We start from the raw sequence: 14,145 nt of genomic DNA, 5'->3' as shown, positions 1-14,145 counted from the left end.
ATATAATTTAATTGTACTTTTAAAATAGCTGAATTTTATGGTATGTTAATAAAGTTGTTTTATTTCATGTAGTTTTGAAACAGGGTCTCTTGCTATGTCGCCCAGGCTGGAGTGCAGTGGCATGATCATAACTCACTGTAGCCATGACCTCCTGAGCTCAAGTGATCCTCTTGCCTCAGGTTCTTAAGTAGCTAGGACTACAGCCACATGCTATCATGCCTGGCTAATTTTTTTATTTTTATTTTTGTAGAGATGGGGTCTTGCTATGTTTCCTGGGCTGGTCTTGAACTCCTGGCCTCAGATGATCCTCCCGCCTCAGCCTCCCAGAGTTCTGAGATTACAGGCATGAGTGACTATGTTCAGCTGACATGATTTTTAAAAATTAAAAAAAGAGACCAGGCGCGGTGGCTCAAGCCTATAATCCCAGCACTCTGGGAGGCCGAGGCCGGTGGATCACTAGGTCAAGAGATCGAGACCATCCTGTTCAACATGGTGAAACCCCGCCTCTACTAAAAATACAAAACATTAGCTGGGTGTGGTGGCGCGTGCCTGTAATCCCAGCTACTCAGGAGGCTGAGGCAGGAGAATTGCCTGAACCCAGGAGGCGGAGGTTGCGGTGAGCCGAGATCGCGCCATTGCACTCCAGCCTGCGTAACAAGAGCGAAACTCTGTCTAAAAAAAAAAAAAAAAAAAAAAAAAAAAAAAAAAAAAAAAATTAAAAAAAGAGAATCATTTGGGGAAAAAAGGATATTCTCAAAATTCAGCACTATTCTTGAGGAGTTGAAAGAGGTATATTATAATGAGAAATAGTTAAAGGAGTGGAGAAAACAAAAAAACTTCATAAGAAAGGGTTGATTTTCTTAGTATACTATAAGGATTTACTAAAAGTATTTAGTAAGAGAATTTAGTAAATACTTTTAACATAATCCTGACAACTGTAAACACTAGTTGTAATATTTAGAATCAACTTATATACAAAGCATAGGAGACAATTTTATTAGCCTTGGCAATGTAAAATGGAAGTCTAGAAGATAAAGGTTGAGAGATGAAAAGGGACAGGACCTCTGAAAATAGTAGGGCTGGCATAACATTCTTATCTTCCAAAATGGGGAGTCAAGAGATACTGTCTATAGATGATGGAGATACATATATTTTAGAAAGAGAAGAGATGAAGGATTGGCTTAAGTAAGTTAAATTCTTATCTAGCTTAACAGAAACCAATAGGTAATGTCTACAGTTGATAAATCAAGAAATCATAATAAAAGCCTATTTCCTTAGAGATGTTTATGGTGACTTCTAGAAGAATGAGTTAAAAATTATTCTAGGATACTGGAGAAGACAAGTAGTGGTAGAGAGTGGTGTCAGTAGAAGACTTTGTTTTTATCAAAAGTCTAGCACAGGTACTTGATTTTTTTAAAAAGCATTTGCATCAGGTATCAAGGATTAGAGAAAAATAAACACATTTGGAAGACAAAGATATTGTTACCTCCTCCCAAAAAGTAAAGAAATTATATGTACTTAGAATGGTCACTTAGTTTCCTACTGACTGAATCATATCCTGGTCCCTTGGTTTATGTTCTGGGAAAATAAACCTATTCCCTGGAGTTCGGAGGTTTCCACAAAGTCCAGAAATAGTCTGGTACCTTCTTGTTCTTTCAAGTTTGAAGCCTAAGCTCTCAGCACTTGTCTCCTAGTAAAGGGGAACCAACAAACTGTGCATGCCTGCCTACTGTGTGACAAGTACTTCTGCTGTCTTTGGTAAGGTTAGAATTATCCCCATGTAAACTACAAGGACACTAAGACCTAGAGGGGTTAATAAGGGACACAGCTAGGTCTAAAACAAACAGCAACAAAAACTGAGTGCTTTGTGCCTCCAAAGCCCATGCTCTTTAACTGTCAGGATCATTTCACCTGTAACAGAATACCCAACTCAGTCTTGGCCCAACCGTCAAGTTGAGCCAAGTCAATAGCCTTGGCTCAGTCAGTACACATGACTGGAAGTTCATCAGTAGAGTGGACATCATGGCAGTTTGACCTAGCGGCACAGCAGTCATTAAAGAACCAGGCTCTCTTTCTCTGTTTTGCCATCCATAGTTTTGGGTTTTCCTGAGGTTGATAGGTTCCGTGAGAGGGAGAGATTGACTTCCCATGGCTGTCTTTTAAATCAAATGATCTACAATCCTAGAGATTCCAGTAGATATCTGGTTGCAGCTTAGGTGTTAGAAAATTATGAGTATCAGCAGATGCCTAGATCTTTCAAATAAGTAATAATACTTGAAAAAAAATTTTAAATGGTTTCTGAAACCTTATAAGGTATGATTCTTTCAGCAGTCACCCCATTTGTCCTCTCTCATAATGACCCAGACTACCTGCCATCTCCGGGAGCCTCAGGCATACTTGCTGATGCATGGCCTTCTCTTGGACTTGCTATTTATGAGAGCCCGATGTTGACTGTCATCCAGGAGACTGAGAAGAAAGACTGACTCCTCATTCTTTTTCCTACAGGGACAAACTCTGCCTGGGCGAGTCCTTTTCCTGCGTTATGTAGTTCAGACCCTGGAAGATGACTTCCAGCAGACCCTGAGGAGGCAACGGCAGCACCTGCAGCAGTCCATTGCAAACATGGTGCTGTCCTGTGACAAGCAACCCCACAATGTCAGGTAAGCAGCCACCTGAGCTCTGGGATGAGAAGAGTTAAGGGATATAGGTGAGCAGCTGCTGAAGGCTAGAGAATATCAGCTGGAAGAGGTTTTCTAGTCAGTAGATAGTGTAATAGGGCTAATTATTAAAACTATAGATAGGCCAGGTGCAGTGGTTCACACCTGTAATCCCAGGACCTTGGGAGGCCAGGTCGGGCAAATCATTCGCGGTCAGGAGTTCGAAACCAGCCTGGACAACGTGGCGAAACCATGTCTCTACTAAAAATACAAAAATTAGCCGGGAGTATTGGCACATGCCTGTAATTCCAGCTACTTGGGAGGCTGAAGTGGGAGAATCACTTGAACCCAGGAGGTGGAGGTTGCAGTGAGCTGAGAATATGCCACTGCACTCCAGCTTGGGTGACAGCAAGACTCTGTCTCAAAAAAGATTAATTGATTTTAAAAAATAAAACTATAGATAATCATAATAGAAACCAGCAATGTGGCAGGTTCCACATAGCTTGAGTGATTTTTCTCTCATGACCAACAGACTTCCTTTGGTCTATTTCGATATTGTCCAAACAGCATTATGAGATCCAGGGGAAAACCCTAACTTACATAAAACTTTTTCATTTTTATTAATGTACATTTGTTTCTATACTCCTGATGAACCTCGCTATAAATCTCATTTGTCACTGTTAGTTTCTGAAAAGTAATATTCATAACATTAGGTCATGTGGCTGACAGTAAGGTATAATAGATAGTAAGCATATGTTCTTTTTTTGCAGAATCAGAGCTTCTGGAAGCATGGAACTACTATGCTTATACCAAGGGGGGGAAATACGATCTTTAGGGTAGGGATTTTAGGCTGGAATTTTCATTTTGGAACTACAGACAGCCCTGACTCTTGAGGGTTTGACCTAGGATTTTTTTTGGCTTTACACTGATACAGAAGTAATAACCATTCAGTAGAAACCATGCCTCAAGTACCCAACAAACACTCTGTTTTTCATTTTCAGTATAGTACTCAATAAATTACATAAAATATTCAACATTTCATTATAAAATAGGCTTTGTGTTTGATGATTTTGCCCAAACTGTAAGCTGTCAGTGCCCTGATCACATTTAAGGTAGGCTGGACTAAGCGACAATGTTCAATAGATTGGGTGCATTAAATGCCTTTTCAACTTATGATATTTTCAGCTTATGATGGTGTCTTAGTCCCTTTGTGTTGCCATAAAGGAATGCCTGAGGGTGGGTGATTTATAAAGAAAAGAGGTTTATTTGGCTCTCAATTCTGCAAACTGTACAAGAAGCATGGCTCCAGCATCTGCTTCTGGTGAGGGCTTCAGGAAGCTTCCACTCATGGCACAAGGTGAAGGAGAGCTGGAGTATCATCTGGCAAGGGAGGAAAGAAGACAGGGGGCAGGGGGGTAGTGCCAACCTCTTTCAAACAACCAGCTCTCAAGTGAACTAATAGAGTGAGAACTCACTCATTACCATGAGTATAGCATCAAGACTTTTATGAAGGATCTGCCTCCATGACCCAAACATCTTCTGCTAGGCCCCATCTCCAACACTGGGGATCACATCAACATGAGATTTGGAGGGGACAAACATCCAAACTATATCAGATGGGTTTATCCAGATGTAACCCCATTGCAGGTTGAGGAGCATCTGAACATCCCTTGCTTTTTTGGAAATGGCTCTTACTAGAAGGGCGTACCAGCATCTCTTTGTTCAGAGCAGCATTGAAGGCTGGGCTAAGCTACGATGTTCAGCAGATTGGATGCATTAAATGCCTTCCAGTCATATTTATGTTCCCATGTGTTCTTACACATTTATTGAAAGTAGAATTCACAGGTCAACATGGTCATTGACTATGATAAATCCTCTAATAAAAAGGAGGACATTTGGTTATGTTTTGGGTATTGGTCAGCTTTCCCACCCCCTTAGTTTGCATGTCCATATTCATTTCCCTATATGTGGCATTTTATCTAAAGATTAAATGGTAATAATTTTAGGGGTACAAAATGAGTAAATAGAGAATTGACAAAGAGCACAAGACAGTATAGTTGAATTTTAAAGTGAAAAGTTGGCCGGGTACGGTGGCTCACGCCTGTAATCTCAGCACTTTAGGAGGCCAGGGTAGGCAGATTACCTGAGCTCAGGAGTTTAAGACCAGCCTGGCCAACATAGTAAAACCTCATCTCTACTAAAAATACAAAAATTAACTGGGCATGGTGGCATGCGCCTGTAATCCCAGCTACTTGGGAGATTGAGGCAGGAGAATTGCTTGAACCTCCTGAGAGGCGGAGGTTGCAGTGAGCAGAGATCACACCACTGCACTCTAACCTGGGTGACAGAGTGAGACTCTGTCTCAAAAGCAAATAAAAACTACATTTTAAAAAGTGAAACATAATTTGCATAATGAGAACACTTCCATCTACCATTATGCTTTGTGAGCCTAGGCATTAGAGTAAGTGGGATACACACTGTTCTCTTGGTTGCTTTCATTTTTACCTCTTGTGGTGTGAGTCTCTCACTGTACAGGGTGTCACTCTTGGGATTAAAGACAGGCATTTAAGGCCAGGCGCAGTGGCTCATACCTGTAATCCCAGCACTTCGGGAGGCCGATGTGGATATCACTTGAGATCAGGAGTTCGACACCAGCCTAGCCAACATGGTGAAACCCCATCTCTACTAAAAAATACAAAAAAAAAAACAAAACAATTTGCCAGGCATAGTGGCAGTCGCCTGTATTCCCAGCTACTTCAGAGACTGAGGCAGGAGAATTGCTTAAACACAGGAGATAGAGGTTGCGGTGAGCCAAGATTGCGCCATTGCACTGCAGTCTGGGCAGCAAGAGGGAAACTCCGTCTCATAAACAAATAAAGGCATTTTAGGCCAGGCATGGTGGCTGATGCCTGTAATCCCAGCACTTCGGGAGGCCAGGGTGGGCAGATCACATGAGACCAGAAGTTTGAGACCAGCCTGGCCTCAAAACCCCATCTCTCCTAAAAATACAAAAATAGCCAGGCATGGTGATACATTTCTGTAATCCCAGCTACTCAGGAGGCTGAGGCATGAGAATCGTTTGAACCTGGTAGGCAGAGTTTACAGTGAGCTAGGACTGCACCATTGCACTCTAGCCTGGGCAACAGAGCAAGACTGTCTCGAAAACAAAACAATGACAGAAACAAAGATAGGCATTTTTGAGGGGTGTTTGTGACCTCTAAATCTAAGCCAGGTCCTCCGTTTTGTGCTTACTCAATGAAAAAAAAAGTCATTTGTTTCAGTTGGCAGGAAAATGAGCTATCTTTGATTCATTAAGAAATGGATGTTAGACTGAGGTGGTGATTACAAAGATGTATTCATATATTTATCTAAATTCATCAAACAAAACTTTGGCAATTTATTGTATGTAAATTATACCTCAAAGAGGAATTTTTTAAAAGAGAAAGAGATGGTCAGACTCCATATAACCCCCTCTTAAGGGATTTTCTTTTCTTTCTTTGATTTTGAACTATGCATACAAAGAGTAGACTAGTTCCTACAAGACTTCAGAAATATACTTGTCTCCAGGTCCCTCACCTGCATTGCCCTTTCTCTTTAATTGGTTTTTTTATATTTACCTCTATGTGGCAAAATAACATGCTTACAATGCTGCTGCTTGATTTTTTTCAATGTTAGCCGTGATCTGTTGGCTTGCCATGTGAAAGATAAGGAGTTCACTCTTTTTCCTCCCCACCGTCCCTATCACACATATATTTCCCAGCCCCTGTATCTTTAATGTAATTATATTATAATTTTTCAAATCAATGTTCAATGTTTCTATTGCTATGACTATGTATGCTAATCAGAATTTAGCTAAGTACTAAACCGTGATTGCTTTTCCTTTCATTCATGTCTTTTTGTTTTCCCTAAGGTTAATAATTGTCCTATTTTTAACTTTCTTGCTTTCCTTGCACATTTCAGAATTCAACCCCAAATTCTCTCCTAGTTGTGTTACCGGTGGAGGGTTTCCAGGTTCTTGGCATGTTGAACAAAGAATTGGACAAAACATACAAACAAAGCAAGGAAAGAATGAAGCAACAAAAGCAGAGATCTACTGAAATTGAAAGCACACTCCACAGGATGGGAGTAGGCCCAAGCAAGTGACTCAAAAGCCTAGTTACAGAATTTTCTGGGGTTTAAATACTCTCTAGAGGTTTCCCATTGGTTACTTGGTGTACACCCTATGTAAATGAAGTAATAGCCCACGATCGCTTTGCTTAGTTGTGGGAGGCGACCGGTCAGAAGCTGAAGTGAAATTACAAAGTTATACTCCCACATATGCAAGTGAAGACTTGGCCCATGACCAACCTGATTCTTGGCCCATGACCAACCTGATTCTTGGCCCATGACCAGCCTGATTGGTTGTGGGAGGGGACCAGTCAGAAGTACTTTGAATTTTTCATCTGCCAGACAGAAAAGGCAGGGAGGGTGTGGGTTGCAAAAGGAGCCTCTGGTCCTTTTGTTACTTGGGCATAGAAAGTTGGGGTTTTCCTTTTGATTTAGTTCTAGAAATTCAACATGAATTGGCCTTGGGTTTCCTGCCTCCAGACCCTATTCTCCTTCCTCAGTTGGTTTCAGTCTCCCCTCAACGTATGTATTCACACTGGGTTGTCTTACCAGTGTCTTCTCGAAATCCGAGGCAGAACGTTTTGACTCCTTTGTTCTGGATCCGTCGTCCTCCTTTCCCGTCTTCATTGTCAATTTGCTCATCCCCCTAATGCTTTTCAAGGTTGGATGACTTGTGTATTTGTTCTGTCTCTTTCGTGGCTCATACTTTCATTTAAGGAATCCCTTCCTAGTAGCTTTCTAAGAAAGGTATGTGGGAAGTAAAGCTTTTGAGATCTTGTTTGGCTGAAAATGTCATTTATTTTCGCACAGATTGATTGATAATTAGGCTGAGGCTAGGTCATTTGCTTAGAAATAACTTCCCTGCAGAATGTCAAAGGAAATCTTCCATTGTCTTCTAGCTTCCAGAATTGCTGTTAGGAAGTTATAAGTAGCCGGGTGTGGGGGCTCACGCCTGTAATCCCAACACTTTGGGAAGCCAAGGTGAGTGTATCACTTTGAGCTCAGCTGTTCAAGACCAGCCTGGGCAACACGGCAAAACTCCATCCCTACCAAAACTACAAAAAATTAGCTGGGGGTAGTGGCGCACACCTGTGGTCCCAGCTACCTAAGAAGGCTGAGATAGGAGGATGACTTGAGCCTGGGAGGCAGAGGTTGCACTGAGCTGAGATCTTGCCAATGCACTCCAGCCTGGGTAACAGAGCAGGACCCTGTCTAGGGGAGAAATAAAAAGAAGTCATAAGCTACTTTGATTACTGATTCTTTGTATGTGCCCTGGTTTCTCCCTCTGGAAGTTTGTAAAGTTCTCTTTTTGCCAAATATGCCTGTCCTACGTTTATATTCATCCATTGTGTTGGGCATTCAGTGGGTCATTTCAGTCTGGAAAAATATCCTTGATTTCTAACAAATAGGGTTTTTCACTTTTGTTACTATCTTTCTAATTTCCAAGAGCTCTTTTATTTTTTCTCTGCATCTTCCTTATTAAAATTAATAAATAAGCCAGGCATGGTGGCATGTGCATGGAGTCTCAGCTATTGGAAAGGCTGAGGCAGAAGGATCACTTGAGCTCAGGAGTTCAAGACTATAGTGAGCTATGATGACACCAGATAGGCTGGGCACAGTGGCTTAGGCTTGTAATCCTAGCACTTTCAGGAGCCAGAGTGGAAAGATTGCTTGAGGCCAGGAGTTCAAGACCAGCCTGGGCAAGATAGCAAGAGCCTGACTCTGCAAAAAAATAATACTATAAACTGTATTCTATTCTTACTTCCTTCTTTCCTGGATCCATATCATCTCATATCTTTGATTTTGCTGATCAGAATTTTCCTTTTTGTTTATTCTATGATTCTCTTCTACATAATATCTGTCTTTTCCACGTTGCTTTTTTGGAAGGAAGGAGGGGCTATTTTGACCTCTATCTCTTAGTTAGAAGCTTTCGATAGATGTCTGGTAAACCTTGGTAGTCTATCGTCTATCCATATTTAAAAGTACAGGACTCAGAAGTTAATGGAAGCTCTGAAGACATGGGAGGACTTGTCATTTCTGCACTTCCCTGTAAGTGGAACTGATTTCTCATTTCTAAGAAAATTTCTTAAGTCAAGGTCTTAACTTGGGCTGGTTCGGTTTTAGAGAGAAGACATTCAACCTCTTACATGAAGGATGAAGACAGGATGCCAGGGTTTTGGAAGACATGTGAGAAGACAGCAAGGGTCTCTGCATTCAGCATGCATATGTTCATTTAGTGTCCCATTTGCTTCAGTGTCTGCCTCCAAGCCGTGCCTGGTATCCCAGTCAGAGACCCTCTGTTTTACTCCTCCACAAAGTTAACTTGTAGTCTACAGGATTGGGGAATCTAAAATTTTTTTTTTTTTTTTTTTTTTTTTGAGGCAAGGTCTCACTCTGGTTGCCCAGGCTGGAGTGCAGCAGCTCAATCACAGCTCACTGCAGCCTTCACCTCCCTGGGCTCAGGTGATCTTCCCACCTCAGGCTCTTGGGTAGCTAGGACTACTGGCATGTGCCACCACGCCCTGCTAATTTTTTGTATGTTTAGTAGAGACAGGGTTGCACCATGTTGCCCAAGCTGATCTCAAACTCTTGGACTCAAGCAATCTACCCACCTCAGCTTCCCAAAGTGCTGGGATTAAAAGAATGAGCCACCATGCCCCACCTCCTCCTACTTATTTTAATTTACCCCTCTTTCACCCTCACTTCAAAGAAACCTAGTGCTATGGCTTGCAGAGCTTATTGAAGTTTGTTTTGTTTTTTGTGTTTGTATTTTAAGTAAATAGGATTAAATAGGATAAGTCTTTCCTGCTGCTGGCCTAGGATTCAGCTTTCTCAATTCCACTATGTCAATTCAAACGTATTCCTTTGCCTAAGTCATAGGCTTGGATTAAACATCATCTTAAAACATGATACGGTGGCTTTATTTGCTTAGTTAAGGTTGCCTTTAATTTTGTAATCAGCATCTCTCAGCCTAGTCCCAAATCAAAGACTAGGCCCTTGACAATTACCTCAGCCCTCATCCATCAGCCTGAGCAACGTGGCAAGAACCTGTCTCTGCACCCCTCATCACCCACCTTGCACCCGAGGTGATCATCGTTCTGCATGGTCATTATTTCATTTCTTTTGTTTCTATGTAGTTCTATTGCATGTACATATATTCCTATAAAATACATATTTTGACTTTAGTTCCTTTAGCATTATATTAACAGGTATCATGCTATAAGTAATCTGTTGAGAATTTTATTTCTCACTTACTATATTATAGTACCAAGATTTGTCCATGTTGTTGCTGTCACTGTAGTTTATTGATGTTGACTACTATGTAGTATTCTGTGAGTATCCTTCATTTGCCTCCCACCTTTCAAAATTTCACTGCTATCATCTTCTCTTCTTCCTTGTGGATATTTTTCTTTTTTTTTTTTTCAAAAGTTATTTATTATAATATTAGTGGGGTTTTAGGAGGGAACAAAATTAGGTGTGTATATTCAATCTACTGTTTTTACATAGGTTACCTAAGTGATCATTAAAAATAGTTTTGAGTATATGAGATGTTTTTACCTTACTAACGTGTAGAGAGCCTCAGCCCTGTATAAAGTATGATTCCACTGCACACACTCTAAACCTTAGTTATTAACATTAATAGATGACAGTAATATAGAACTAGCAAGGACTTTTGTGGTCATCCAGTCCAACTTTCCACTCGGTTAAGAAATGTCCCTGGTCAGGAAGGCACAGATAGTACTGTTTGACCCTAGAGTTACCTTTGAGTACTTACTTATAATTCAAAGAAAAACATTAATATTTTAGTTCGCTTTTTTTTTTTTTTTTTTTTAGAGATGGGTTCTTGCTATGTTGCTTAGGCTGGTCTCAAACTCCTGGTGTCAAAAGATCCTCCCACCTCACCCTCCCAAAGTGCTGGGATTACAATCAGCCACGATACCTGGCCTTTAGTTGACTTTTTATAACCATACTGCAGTTAAATGTGATGTTTATATTAGACTTGTTTAATTATTGAAAATACTGAAGGGCCCTTTTGTTGCTTTTAGGGAAATCCAGGGATCTGGGGGCCCAGGTTAAGGCTGTAATTCTGAGTACCAAAAATACAACAGGCATTTTAACCTTTTTTTTTTTTTTCCTGCACAGGAAAAGAAAGAATAAACCTTTTCTTTCTTTTTTCCATTGCAGGGATGTTATCAAGTGGCTGGTCAAAGCAGTAACTGAAGATGGATTCACTCAGCCCCCAGCTAGAAATCAAATGTCTTCAGGAACAGGAATCTTGAAGGCCGGCAGTAGCCACCCTTCTTCCCAGCCCAACAGGACAAAGAACACCAATCAGCTGTAAGGGGCAGGCAATTATCTTTCCTTGGGATGGGGCTCTTGGGATGTCGTATTTTAGAGAACAGCACCAATCCCTAAGAGCAGCTTCCCCCAAATTAGCAAGATCTTAGAACATAGGCTGATGCTTATTCAAGACTTAACTAAAGGCTAAATTTCTAATTCCAAAGGTAAAACAAAACCAGGTGCTTTTACCCCTAAAATGATTAGGACTTCACTAAGTGAATACGAAGTCACAACACAGATGTGAAACAAACACTAGAGGACACTGTGCTTTGTTTCCTGCATTTCAGGATAAGTAAAGGGTTACAGCTTCTCATCACTTCAGGTGTCCATTGCCATAGAGAAGGAGAGGTGTGTAGTATGAGTTTTGTCAACCTCGAGGATCTGGGTTTCTCTCCCAGGTCTTGGGAGAAAAATAGCAGTTCAGCCAGCAGGTTCCAACACACCAAGGCAGGCCTCATTACCATAGACCAGGCGTCCCCAAACTTTTTACACAGGGGGCCAGTTCACTGTCCCTCAGACTGTTGGAGGACTGCCACATACTGTGCTCCTCTCACTGACCACCAATGAAAGAGGTGCCCCTTCCTGAAGTGCAGCGGGGGACCGGATAAACGGCCTCAGGGGGCCGCATGCGGCCCGCGGGCCATAGTTTGGGGACACCTGCCATAGACAGCTCTGGAAAGAAATTCATGGCATTTCTTTTATGGGGTTAAGAGTGGCTTTGGCATTTTTTTTGAGAGATGCCAGGATTTTAGGGGCTAGGGCTACCCTTGCACAAATAACTCAGTATTGCATGTCAATCACACTGTTAAAAGCCAGTCACACTGGACATTTCAAATATAGCATTTGTGTCTGAATTCACAAAGTTATATTACAATCTTGTTGAACCAACCTGATTTTTATGTAAGGCCTGCAAGTTTAGATTGTTTCCTAAATTTTAACTTATTGTAACTAATTTAGGAAACAATTTTATATCTAAAGGGGAATGTTTTGGAACAATGAAGCATTTGGGCAGATTGAGGAAGGCCCTAAAGTGGCATTCTCCCACAGGTGCCACATGCAGACTCAAGAGGGAGGTGGACACTGTTCCTTCCATGGAAGTTAATATCACCTAATAATTATCATAATAAACATTTACAAATACATGTTAGTAGAAATAACAATAGGGCCCCCTAAAAGTCAATTTTGTCATGATCTTATCAACAATAATAGACCACTATCATTTATCACTAGAGAGTCCCCATCTGTGAGATATATTATATATCACTCACCGATTTATAAAATAGATTATATCATCCTTTTGATAGCTGAGAACACTTGGACTCAGAGCAGTTTAGTAACTTGTTGAAGGTTGAACAGCTTATCATTGTAGAGCCAGAATCTGAGGCCAGAGCTCCTGATCTGGCCCATCTGTTGTGTTACTAGCTGCAGATTTTCTGAAAGTAAAGCATTTCTTCCATCACAAATAACATGTTAGAAAAGGCTGATGTCCCGCCAGGCTCACCTTTCTGAGAGGTTGCCCAGACTCCTAATGCCACATCAGTCTGGCTGTCTCCCACAGTTAGATCTAATAGGAGAGAAGGTCAGGTTCCACCAGGGGAGGTTCTGAGACTGAACTTAGTAAGAAACTATTGTAAAGGAAACAGTAACAGGAGAAAACTCTACGGCAAATACATATTTTCTCCTGTATCAAAGAAATTTAAATCATTTTGAGTCACTTTGGACCTGTTTTTTCATCTATAAAATAGGGAAGCTATAGATTAGATGATCCTTATACTTCTCTAGATCCTTAAGGTTGTGTGGTTCTATTTTTGAATTTAAAAGCAGCTTGCTTTTACAGCTCAACCCCAGGTTCTGAGAGGTTCAGATAGTATGATCTGGCAAAAGGGATCCAGGTAGGTGAAATTGCAAATAAAAGCATGCTGATGGCTTGAGTAGTTCTCCCTGACCTTGCGTGTGCTTTATAAGATCCTTCAGTAGTATCTACTCTCAGTGTACACTGGTGGGGACCTCCTCCCAGCCACAGAGTGGCTCCTTGCCAGACCCTCCCATTCATCTGTGTCCTATGTTCTGGACTCAGGATCGTGTGCCAGCTTCAGAGGATGCTCTCCATAGCCGTAGAGGTGGACAGGACCCCCACCTGCAGCTCCAATAAAATTGCTGAGATGATGTTTGGGTTTGTGCTGGACATTCCTGAGAGGAGCCAGAGGTGAGTCTTAGTTTTGTTGGGCAGAGTGGTTACTTAAAAAAAAAAAAAAAAAAAAAACTCTTAGAAATCATTTTTATTATATTAACTTTTCTGTCTATGCTACCTATCAAGAACAGAATTTTGCAAGAGAAAATTCCAAACTAATTAAAATAGGAAGAAAATACTAGAAGGATTATTTCCATATTTTTGACTTTTGGAAAGGAGGTTCTCAACTAATTATTATTATTTACAACTGAGATATAATTTCTTGGGAAGAGGCATAGTACCCTAAAATGGAGCCTAAATTTTCCAACCTTATCAATTTGCCTAACAATTTTACCCTTCTTTCAAGATTTAACTGTTAAGGCCATATGTGGTGACTCATGCCTGTAATCCCAGCACTTTGGAAGGTCTAGGTAGGCAGATCACCTGAGGTCAGGAGTTCAAGACCAGCCTGGCCAACATGGTGAAACCCTATCTCTACTAAAAATACAAAAATTATCTGGGCATGGTGGCAAGTGCCTGTACTCTCAGCTACTCAGGAGGCTGAGGCACAAGAATCACTTGAACCAGTAGGTGGAATTTGCAGTGAGCTGATAGAGTGTCACTGCACTCTAGCCTGGGTGACAGAGTGAGACTGTCTCAAAAAATAATAAAAATAAAAATTAAAAACTTAACTGTTAAGCCCTGCCTTCTTCTCTGATCTTTATCCATACGCCTGGCATAAGTGTTCATTAAAGACTTGGTAAGTGAATGAAATAGACATATCCAATATTAAAGGAACTAGATGTGACCCAAGAATGAAAAGAGTTGGACCTATAGAATAAGCCAGATAGTAAGGATTAGGAATTCAGT

General features: G+C 41.0%; 1 protein-coding gene across 6 annotated transcripts in view; it reads left to right on the top strand.

Moving 5' to 3' along the window:
- The window catches only part of SIMC1 (SUMO interacting motifs containing 1), a 75,580-nt gene that overhangs the window by 37,861 nt on the left and 23,574 nt on the right, over positions 1-14,145 (top strand). For all 6 annotated transcript variants that reach the window (XM_039460446.2, XM_074390382.1, XM_039460448.2 and 3 more), the window contains exons 5-7: positions 2,506-2,660; positions 10,950-11,102; positions 13,183-13,311. In XM_039460446.2, coding sequence (XP_039316380.2) covers positions 2,506-2,660; positions 10,950-11,102; positions 13,183-13,311 — 437 coding nt within the window. The remainder of the gene's footprint in view (positions 1-2,505; positions 2,661-10,949; positions 11,103-13,182; positions 13,312-14,145) is intronic.

The sequence above is a fragment of the Saimiri boliviensis genome, chromosome 20 (genome assembly GCF_048565385.1).
Source record: "Saimiri boliviensis isolate mSaiBol1 chromosome 20, mSaiBol1.pri, whole genome shotgun sequence".
NCBI classification, from domain to species: Eukaryota; Metazoa; Chordata; class Mammalia; order Primates; family Cebidae; genus Saimiri; species Saimiri boliviensis.
This window is presented reverse-complemented; position numbering and strand designations above follow the sequence as displayed.